Raw genomic sequence first — 10,807 nt, 5'->3', positions numbered from 1 at the left:
TCCAACCAAAATGGAGAATTATAGGCCAATCTCCCTAAGGAACATAGACACAAAACTCCTCAATAAGATTACTAGCAAACAGAATGCAGCAAATCATCAAGATTATACACCAAGACCAAGAGGTATTCATCCCAGGGATGCAGGGATGGTTCAATATATGCAAATCAATAAATGTTATACACTGTATCAACAGAGCGAAGGACAAAAGCCATATGATCCTCTCAGTAGATGCAGAAAAAGCATTTGACAAGGTCCAGCGCCCATTCATGATAAAAACCCTGAAGAAAATTGGTATAGATGGTCTTTATCTCAATCTGATAAAAGCCATATATGACAAACCAACAGCCAACATAATACTAAGTGGACAAAAACTGAAACCTTTCACTCTAAAAATCAGGAACAAGACAAGGATGTCCACCACCACTGCTCTTACTCAATATAGTTCTGAAAACATTAGCCAAAGCAATTAGAGAAGAGAAGGAAATAAAGATAGGAAAGGAAGAAGTTAAATTACCATTATTTGTGGATGGCATGATACTCTAAATAGAAGACCCCAAAAACTCCACCAAAAGACCTCTGGATTTAATAACCAAATTCAGTAGTATTGCTGGATACAACATCAACACTCAAAAATCAATAGCATTAAAAAAAAAATCAATAGCATTCCTATATACAAATAACAAACTGAGAGGGAAATTAGGAAGACCACACCTTTCACAATAATATTAAAAAATAGGAAATACCTAGGAATCAATCTAACAAAGGAAGTAAAAGACCTTTACATAAAAAACTACAGTACTCTGAAAAAAGGAGATTGAAGAGGATATCAGAAAACAGAAAGCTATGTACTTGGGGAAGAAAGAATCAATGCAGTGAGAATGGTTGTACTTTCAAAATTGTTATACAGATTTAATGCAATCACAATCAAAATACCAATAGCATATCTCACAGATTTAGAGAAAACAATCCTAAAATTCATTTGGAACCAGAAGTGACTTAGAATAGCAAAAGCAATTTTGGAGGGCTGGGGATTTAGCTCAGTGCTTTTGCCGCCTGCTGCGCAAGCGCAAGGACCCAAGTTCGATCCCCGGTACAAAAGAAAAAAAAAAAAAGCAATTTTGCAGAACAAAGGCAAGGCAGAGGGCATCACAATTACTGACTTGAAATTATACTACAAAGCTATTGTGATAAAGACAACATGATACTGGCCAAAAGACAGGCCTGAGAATCAATGGAACAGATTAGAAGATGCAGAAACAACTCCAGACATAGTCAGCCACTTTATCTTTGACAAAGGACCCGAAGGCCTTCACTGGAAGAAAGATAGCTTCTTTAACAAATGGTGCTGGAAAAACTGGCTTTCCTCCTGCCAAAGATTAAAACTAGACTCATATCTTTCACCATGCACTAAACTAAATTCGAAATGGATCAAAGATCTAAATATTAAAACAGAAACACTAAGTCTACTGGAAGATAGAATAGGTAGAACTCTTGAAGACATTGGTGTAGGCAAAGACTTTATGAACAAAAACCCTGACTACACAGGAAATATCACAAAGAATCAACAACTGGGATCTGATCTTATTAAAAAGCTTTTGTACAACAACACAAAAACACCAACAGAGTGAAGAGACAACCCACAGTGTGGGAAAAAGTTTTTCCTCAGACAAAGGACTAATATCTAGAATATATAAAGAATTCAAAAAGTCAGAGCCCCCAAATTAAAAAATCCAGTCTAAAAATGGGAATCTAAAATGTATAGAAACTTCTCAGTGGAAGAAATAGAAATGGCAAATAAAAATAAGAAAAAATGTTCACCATCACTGGTCATTCAAGAGATTCAAGTGATGCTAATTAAAACATCACTGAGATTCCATCTTACTCCAAAAAGAATGGCTGCTATCAAGAAATCAACTAATAATAAATGCTGGTGGGGGTGTGGGGTAAAAGGAACCCTTCTCCACTGTTGGTGGGAGTGGGGACTGATGCGAACACTGTGGAAATCAGTGTGGAGATTTCCCAAAAAACTAAAACTAGAGGTTCCATTTGACCCAGCTATTCCCCTTCTTGGTATCTTCCTGAAAGAATTAAAAGCATCTTAACTCAGTGATATATGCACACTCATGGTTTATAATGGCATAGTTTGTAATAGCTAAATCTTGGAAATAGCCCAAATGCCCATCAACCAATGAATGGATAAAGATGATGTGGTTTAAAAAAAAATACAATGGAGTACTACTCTGCCATAAAGAAGGATAAGGTTAGACATTTCTAGCTAAATGGCTGGACCTTGAGACTATACTCTTAAGTGAAATAAATCAGACATGTGTGTAAATAACGCATCATTTTTCTGGTGTGAGAAACTGAAAGTGTAAATAAGGACTGAAATATATAATAGATATTGGGAAATGGGACGAAAATGTTCAAATGAGAAGGGGAACAAGGGTAGGCGGGAGGAAGGAAGGGACAAGAAAAAAAAGGAAAAGGAAAAGCTGGAAACAAAGTTTTGTAATTGAGGGGAAGAAAAGTTGAAGGGAGGGGAGGGGAATGGGGAAAAAAAAGAAGCGAGATATATCATGTACAGATCCCAATTCCCTATGATGAATGTGATCATTATGTATATCTAAAATGTACCAATAAAAATTTTTTTGTAAAGTCATCTCATACCTGAAAGTTTCCTAAGACTGTCAAGGCCTTCAGTAAAATAAAATGTCTCTGGTAGTGTGTGCATACGCGCGCGCACACACACACACACACACACGCACGCACAAAGTAAAGCAAGTGAATAAGGTAAAGCACATGCCAGAAGCAATGCAATTAGAAGCTCCTTAAATTAGCTGTCCATGTGTCTATCCCACATGAGGTTACCAGGTGCCTGGATGCTCTTGGGGGACAATAGAAAACAAGACAGTCACGTGCCTTCCCTGTGGCAGTTCCACGCTAACAATTCAATTCAACAAACTTTCACTGGGTTTGGGATTCAGGCACTGGGTGGGTTCCAATTGGGCAAGACACTGTTTTGCTCCTGCGGAAAGGAAAAGTGGACACCAGCCCTAACACAAGGGAATGAGAAGAGGGGTACAAACCGGAGGGTGGGCTTCGGAGGAAGAGGGATTTACAAGGTCATCCAGGGAGGTTTCCTTGGCCCTGCAAAGAGCAGGAAGGACAGTTGCAACTCTGCAGGATGGGATGAGGAGAGTGGTGGTAGGAATCGTTCAAACCAAAGGGCAGAAGCAGGAAACTCCAACCTGGCTACAAAGCGGAAAGTGCACACAGCAGGCATCGATCAGCTGAGTGAGAATCTGGGTCATGGTTTTAATCTAGCTCTGGCTGTCACCAGCTGTGTGACCCTGGACAAGTAACTTCCCTTCTCTGAGCCTCAGTTTCCCTATCTCAGAAGTGACCAGGTTGACTGCCAATGACCCTCTGAGCTGCGGTGTTTTCTAATTCTCGCCAGGCGCCAAAGGCAAGAAGAATGTGTGTTTTGACTCAGGGAGGGAAGGTCGCGGCTGAGAAAGAGGTCTGAAGCCTGAGGCTCAGGGAAGCGAGGGAGAAGCTACCAGGTGCCGAGCAGCAGCCCGCAGAGCCCGGGCTCCGAGCGCCTCCCTTTGGTGCCGCCTGGGCCATCCAAGTCACCAGCCACTCCCTGCTGGAGTTCCCAGTCTGGGCTGGTTAGGGCCGTCCTTCCCATCTGCGAGCCGACTTCGGAAGCCTGGGCGGTTGCAGGGAGCTCCGGGAGCCGCCCCACGGGTGTCCCCAGGCGAGGCTGTGCTCCCGGGGTGGGGTGAGGGTCTCTCCATATCGGGCGGTAGCCCAGTCCGAAAAGCCACAGGGCGGAGGCCCACACTGGTCGCCTCTCACAGCCAGCACCCCCACGGCTCAGCCGGAAGCTACCAGAAGGGATCTCTCCTTCCCGGCGGACGGAGTCAGGCCCAGGCCGCCGGGGCTGGCAGAGAGGGCTTCGGACCCGGCTCTGCACTTCTGAGATTCTCAGGCTTGCTTGGCTCTCTGGGAGATTTAAAGATCGAATCCCTCGCAGGAGTCTCGGGTTCCTACCCTAAGCCTCTGGAATTGAAAGACCACTGCACTCGGCTGAATCTGTTTCCACTTCTTTCTCCCCATCACCTCCTCCGCTATGGTCCCCCCCACCCCACCCCAGGAGTTTTTGGCAGAGGGAAGAGAGGAAGAATTCACTCTTTTGTCAGGAAGGGGTTGTCGGGGAGATGAGGCCGACGCTGGGAGGCTGGGGGTGCAGGAGGCCTGCGAAGCCTGCGGGCCGGGCGGCTCCAGGATCCTGGCTGGAAGGGGAAGGGTCTAGTCCTGGTCAGACTCCCATCCTCATGGGTGTGGGGCATGGGGAAGAGGGGCACAGAAATAGTATTTTCCCCAGCAACGGTGCCAGGGTGTATAGCACGCGTTATCACTGGAGTCAGCACTCGAGGCTCCGAGAGGACAGTTGATCTGCCCGAGGCCGCACAGCACGGGAGAGGCAAAGCCAGAAAGGACGCCAAGGGGGTTCCTGGGCTGCGCTCGCCTTCGCCGGTCCTCGGAGGCTGCGCTCGGCCCGTGGGGGAGGCGCACCCTGGCGGGCCGCGGGGGCTCCGGCAGGGGGCGCCCCGAGCACCGTGCAGCCGGCGCCTGGGACGGGCCCGGCCGCTCCGCCCCTCGCTGCCCCGGGGCTCCGAGGGCCGGGGACTCAGGCCGAGCGCCGCGCACCCCGCCGCGAGCGTCGCAGCGCAGCCTCCCGCCGTGAGTAGCGCGGCCCGCGGGCCCGACGAGGGGGGGGGGACCGGGTGCGCGAAAGGCAGCGGCTGGGACACCCCCGGGGCCGAGCCCGGGGCTCTGTCCCCGAGACGCCGTCGCCTCTGTGAGCGGCGACCCCGGACGCTCCCTCCGAGCCTGATACTTTGACCCGAAGCCGGTGGGGCGGCGGGCGGAGATGGGAGCCAGACTTCCATCGAGGAGGCCCCCTCGAAGGGGACAGGCTTGCCCCGAAGGAGGGAGGCTGGGTCTCAGCGTCTGTCGCCACTGCTCTTGCCCTGGCCCTGCCCGGCAGGTGATACTGCAGAGTCTCGCGCAGTGCGCCTCCTGGGCAGCCGTGCGCCCGGCCGCAGGAGCCGGGTGCCGGCAGCGCTGGACGTGCAGGGTACCAGCTGGTCCCTGCGGGTTGAGGCGGGGACCAAGAAGGGCGTCGTGACGGTCCCGAAGTGGGTGTGCGTGGCCCAGGAGCAGCCTTGGGCCGGGCATGAGGGTGCACCGTGGCTAGTGTAGGTCTGGCGGACCCTACTGTAACTCGGCAACGTGTAAATGAGTTTCTCAGCGCAGGGAGGCGAGCGTCTCTGAGGCCTCACAGGCAGTGGCAAGAGAGGAGTGCGCACTGGGCAGAGGCACCCCGATCTCCAGAGCCCAGTGGAGGCAGGGGGGGCTGCTGCACTGCTCCCCCACACTGTGCGCCTACTGCCTGTGCAGTTATTTCGGGGGAGTCTTGACCGAGGGGGGCTGCTTCTCTCTTACCTGTTTCCCCCAATAACTCGTCTTTGCCACCGACAGGGACCCCACTGATAGCCCAGCAGTTTCCGCGGGGGGCCTCGGGGCGGGGGCAGGGCTGTGGGGATGTGGCTGGACATATGCTGTTCTCGGGGCAGGTTTCTGGCTGATAGGATGAGACCTGAGCTGACCCTGATCACCTCGATTTGGGAGATGTGGGTGAACTCGCCTGCTCCTCAGCCCCAGAGACCCGGCCCAGGACTGGTGGGAGGGCTGTGATGCGGGCCTCCTCCTGCTGTTGGCAACGTTCTCTGCGGCCGTCCCTAATGCAGGTGCGAGTCCGGAGGTCTTGTATGTTTGGCCCGCACTCCTGCTGGCCTCTGCCTTGCTCACCCTGGGTGAGGCAAGCGAGGAACTTGGGAGCTGCCCCGCAGAGTGAGCTGTGAGCAGAGGAGTGAGGACTTGGTGGCTGTAGGTGACTTCCGGGGCTGGACGCCCCCTCCTGGGTGGTCCCCCAGGACAGGGCTGACTTCTTAAGCCTGCAGGGAGGGGTAGGGTGTCTATCACAGAAGCTCTGGGGCTGCATGGGTTGGCCCTGTGAGTGTCAGCAAGGGCCTCCCCCTGTCTGGATCTCAGTTTCCTCCATTAGTCAGGCCAGCGGCCTCACCAGACAGCTGTGGTTTCCATCTTTTGTTTCACAACGAGTTCTTACCCAGTGTGCAGCGTGGCCAGTGTGGAACGACCCTTCCTCACCCTGGGATCCTGAAGCAGAGTCTCCAAATCCCTAAACAGGTGCCTGAGGTCCCTTCTGTGGTGTCCTAGGAGATGGGCCATCCCCTGGAGAGCTGCCTGGGCTAAGGGAGGTGGCATGAACAGGAATTCTAAGGACTCCATTAGGAGAAAGGTGGGTGTGGAGATGGCAGCTCTGGACTGACGGCCTGCTCCCTTCGGCACAGGCACAGCCGTGTCCTCCCTGTGCCCTTGAGGTTTTGGCTTTTCAGGGCCCGAGGGGTGCCTCTGGCCGGGTCCTTCTCTGGGTTCTGGTTGGGGTCTGCAGTTCCACCCTGGAGTTTCTCCTCTTGACTTTCATATTTGTAAACTGATCAAGTAGAAATTGATCTTGTGGGTATTAGGAAAGGGCTTCCAGCTGTTGCCAGCTGGTTTACCTCAAGAGGTCTTTGAGTGTGGCCCTGAGAAAGGAGGCTGGACACTAACTGCAAATCAGCCAGTGTTACAGAGTGCCGCTGTGTGCCATCTGATACAAGGGGACAGAGGTGAGAATGTGACAGTTGTCTCCACAGGACCTCAAGACAACAGGTTGGAGGGAAGGAACTCATTGATTGGGATTGTCCAGTGTGGTAGTCAGCTTTTTGTCACTATCACAGAGTACTTGAGTTGAACACCGTTGAGGAGGAAAGATGTATTTTGACTCACAGTTTTGGAGATTTCAGTCCGTGGTCAGTGAGCTCCGTTATTGTCCGGGCTGTGGTGACACAGAACATTGTGGAGGAGCCAGAAGCAGAGATGCTGAGAGTCAGGGGTTAGGGACAGGATGGACCCTTTTCCAGTGATGCACCTGCTTCCTCCACATAGCTTCCCTTCCTGAGAGCCCATTCAGCTGTGATTTCATCAATCGATGAAGACAGTGGCACTGTGACCCAGCCACCTTCCAAAAGCCCCTCCTCTGAAGCCTTTTGGGGGACTTTTTTTGTGGTAGTGAGGATTGAACCCATTGCCTTCCCATTGAGCTACATCCCTAGCCCATTTTTTATTGTTGACTTTGAGACAGGCTCTCACTAAGCTGCTAAATTATCCAGGGTGGATTCAAACTTGTGATCTTCCTGGCTCAGCCTCCAAGAGTGCTGGGATCACGAGTGTGTGCTGCCACACCCAGCTTGGGGGACATTTTTAACCCAAACCATAAGATCTAGGAACTCTTTAAACATTTCACATAGGTTATCTTCTATGTCCCATAAAGTAGGTATTAATTTTTAAATTATGTACAATTTTGATTGTACATAAATGTACATCCCATATATCCAGGATACAACCACTCAGATTAAGAAACAAATTTCTCAAGACCTTGAAGCCTTGCATGTCCCCTTCTCGGTCACCACCCCCCACCAATGGTAACCACTGGTCTGACTCCAACACCATAGATTAGATTTATGGAATCACAAAGTATGTCATCTTTGGCATCTTGTTTCTTCCATTCGGCTTTGTGTTAGTGAGACTCATCCCTGTTGTAGCAGGGAGCAGTAGTTTGTTAATTCTCATTGCTGTATAATGATTCCGTTGTATACATAGACCTCAACTGATCTACCCATTCTTCTATTGATGATCATTTGGTTGTTTCTAATTTTTAGTTATCACTGATAGTGTTGCTGTGACCATTCTAGCATGGAACATTCTAGAAAACTACTGTGCGCGTTTCTCCATTTACCCAGCAGTTTTCCAGCATGGTACTGTCCAGTGTGTAATCCTGGGGAGTGTTGGTGAGTTCTAGTTGGTTCACATCCTCCCCATCAGCAGCCTTTGTCTGGAACACTTTTCCATGGAATTAATTTGAAGCTCAGAAATGTTACTTGTGTTTGATTAAGGACAGTGCATTCCTAAATGGCAGATCTGGGATTTGAACCCAGGCCTCTATGACTGTGGAACCTGTGTTCTTTCCCTCTGAGGTTGACATAGACATAGACATAGATTATATTAAGAGCCAGAACGAGGAAAATTCTAACCCTAAAAGTGTATAAAGAACACTTCAGGAGTTTAAAGAAGGAGAGAATTTCCATTTGTTGTGAGGGAGGAAGGATCATGGAGCTTGCAGAGCTGGTAGCATTAGCTAGTGCTGGGGCTTGTGGGAAGGGATCAGTTTTGCTAGGTGGACTTTCTGTAGAAAGGGTCCTGTTTGAGCTAAGGCATGGCAGGGATGGAAATTTTGGGGGGAATCAGAAAGTTCTGCTTTGGTTGTAATATAGGATATGTGGAAACCGGGCATGATGGTGCATGCCTGTGATTCCTTTGAGGCTGAGGCAAGAGGATCCCTGTGAGTTCAAGGGCAGCCTGGACTACATAGTGAGCCCTTGTCTCAAAACAAAGAAACAAAAATAGGCTATGTGGGAGAGGGAGCTAAAGCTGGAAAGGTGAAATGAGAACAAACTATTGGACCAAGTTTGTCCTTTGGGGGTTCCCTTACCCCTGCCCCTGGCCAATCAGGAAGTGGAGCCATTTACTGGGCAACTGGGCTTCGAATCCAGTGATGGCAAATGAGGCTGGCCTCTCACCAAGTGGAAGACCTTAGCTGTTACTGGGACCACTGTCAGGGTTTCTGCCCACAAAATTTTTTGGAGTTTTCTGCTTATGTCTGCCAGTAGCTGTGTGGAATTAGTATACCTGACCCCAATGGTTTCTTTGGAAGAATTTTTTCAGCAAAAAGATGGTGGACAGTGGTCCCACCCTCCCCACTGGCTCGTCTCAGAAGTAGTTTTGCCAGGATGGTGGGTGAGGGTAGGTCTGGCTTCTGCTTCTGGTCAAGCCAGACTTGCTAGAGAAACCCCAAAACTGTTTCCTGAGAAAGTAACTGAATTGGTTGTCTCAACGGCGTGGGAAGCCGAGACACAAACAATGCTCTGGAAATGAGTCAAATAATGATCACCCTACGTATGTGTGTGGCAGTTTCTGGCCTTATCACAGTGGAACCCCACTCGGAAGCAGGTGTGAATAGGTGACATAGAGGGTGTCATCCCTGTTGACAGAGGAGGGGACTGAGGCCCAGGGAGGGTGCCAACCTGCTTTGGGCCCCAGTGGGGCTGCTGGGTTGGCCCTTCCCAGTGTCCCATTGTCAGGCCAGTGGGAACCAAGCAGGGAGGGCAGTGTATGATGGGCCATGGCTGCCAAGACCAGGAGGTGACCCTGAGAGTAAGGGGGCCCTGGCACCAGGCTAGCTCTCTGCCTGGGGGTCTTGGAGATGTGTGTGCCTCCACAGAAGGGAGGGAGGTGGTAGCATCTGGTTTGTGGGGGACAGAGGTGTGGAGGGAGGGACGAAATGTGTAGGTCCCCTGAGAGTTAGACTAGTTAGGTGTTGGTGATGTGTCCTTTGGAACGATGGAGGTGAAAATAGTCTTCTGGGGTTCCTGGGGCCTGGGCGTGGTTGGCATCTGATCATCTGGCGGAAGAAGAGCTGTCTGTGGCAGCCCAAGTGGGCTCCAAGAGGGCTTCACTAAGTATTGACCCCAGGAAGCAGGTCCAGGCTGTTGGCTTTGTCCTTGTGATTGGCCCTGAGGTGCTGCTAGGTGGCACACAGCTGTCCCAGGAACTGGTGATCCCAGGGGAGATGATACATGATGAGCACACTGCAGGGCTCTCCCTGAGGTGCCCTGAGGGGTCAGAGCTAACTCCATCCCACAGTGGAGGGAACTGGGGACCCGATGCCAAGCCATGAGGTCGCAGAGTGCATTTTGGACAAAGTGGAATGAGCCCCTCAGGGTCCTGACTCCCCGTGCCTGTTGAAGTTTGTCACACTGTTCCTGCCCATCTTGGGGTGATGAGAGAACGTTTGCCAATCCGTCCAGACTCTCAATCCCGGAGTGGGTGGAGGTCATGATAATCCCTCACCTTTGTCAGCATTTAATCATTTACAAGAGTCTCAAGACTTTGACTTGGTTTTTCCAGTATTGGCTCCATTTTGCAGATGAGAAGGTTAAGATTGGCAGCTTAACTGTCTCACCCAAGCAAAGCTGGGACTGAATCCGGGATGCCTGACTCAAAAATGAGTGCTTTCATTACTGTACCTCAGCTGCCTCTCTTCCCAGTGGATCCAAATAGCTGAACTTCATCATAGGTCTGTTTCCATGATCTTCTGCAGGTAGATTTGAAGATGTGAAGAGGGCTTTTTTTCTGTTCCCTTAGTAAATGTGATTTGTGCTTGCTTTGCCAGCACATATGCTAAACAGATTTGAATTAAGAGCTGGGTGTAGTGGTGCATAGCAGTAATCTCAACTACTCAGGAGGCTGAAGCTGGAGGATCACAAGTTCAAGGGCAGCCTGGGCAAGTTACTGAAACCCTGTGTCAAAATAAAGATTTTAAAAAGAGCTGGAGATGTAGTTTGGTGGTAGAGTGCTTGCCTAGCAATGCAAGGCCCTGGGTTCAATCCCCAGACCTGAAAAAAAAATTAAGTTGAATGAGATAAGAACCAGACATCATTGGCCACAGGCAAGAAGCTGCCTGAGTGGGGCAGTTCTTGTGGAAGGAGCCAGGCTGGGGGTCGCTGTGAAATTATTAGCTGCCTTGTGGCCGGTGACTTCAGGCTTGTGCTCATTT

The 10,807-nt window shown here is 50.2% G+C and overlaps 1 protein-coding gene across 6 annotated transcripts in view; it reads left to right on the top strand.

Annotated features, from left to right (window-relative positions):
• The first annotated feature begins 4,245 nt into the window (after positions 1–4,245).
• Dapk2 (death associated protein kinase 2) overlaps positions 4,246–10,807 on the top strand; it is a 105,671-nt gene continuing 99,109 nt past the window's right edge. For 2 of the 6 annotated variants that reach the window (XM_087199112.1, XM_087199111.1), the window contains exon 1: positions 4,616–4,749. Coding sequence is in view for 4 of the 6 variants with exons in the window: in XM_087199110.1 (XP_087055236.1) it covers positions 4,354–4,749 (396 nt within the window). In the remaining 2 variants the exon portion in view is untranslated. Of the gene's footprint in view, positions 4,750–10,807 lie in introns of all 6 variants that reach the window. The other 4 variants (XM_087199110.1, XM_087199108.1, XM_087199109.1 and 1 more) reach the window with 4 other exon arrangements.

Source organism: Heterocephalus glaber, unplaced genomic scaffold (genome assembly GCF_053883595.1).
Source record: "Heterocephalus glaber isolate CG9 unplaced genomic scaffold, H.glaber_assembly_v1.0 deba00001689, whole genome shotgun sequence".
NCBI classification, from domain to species: Eukaryota; Metazoa; Chordata; class Mammalia; order Rodentia; family Bathyergidae; genus Heterocephalus; species Heterocephalus glaber.
This window is presented reverse-complemented; position numbering and strand designations above follow the sequence as displayed.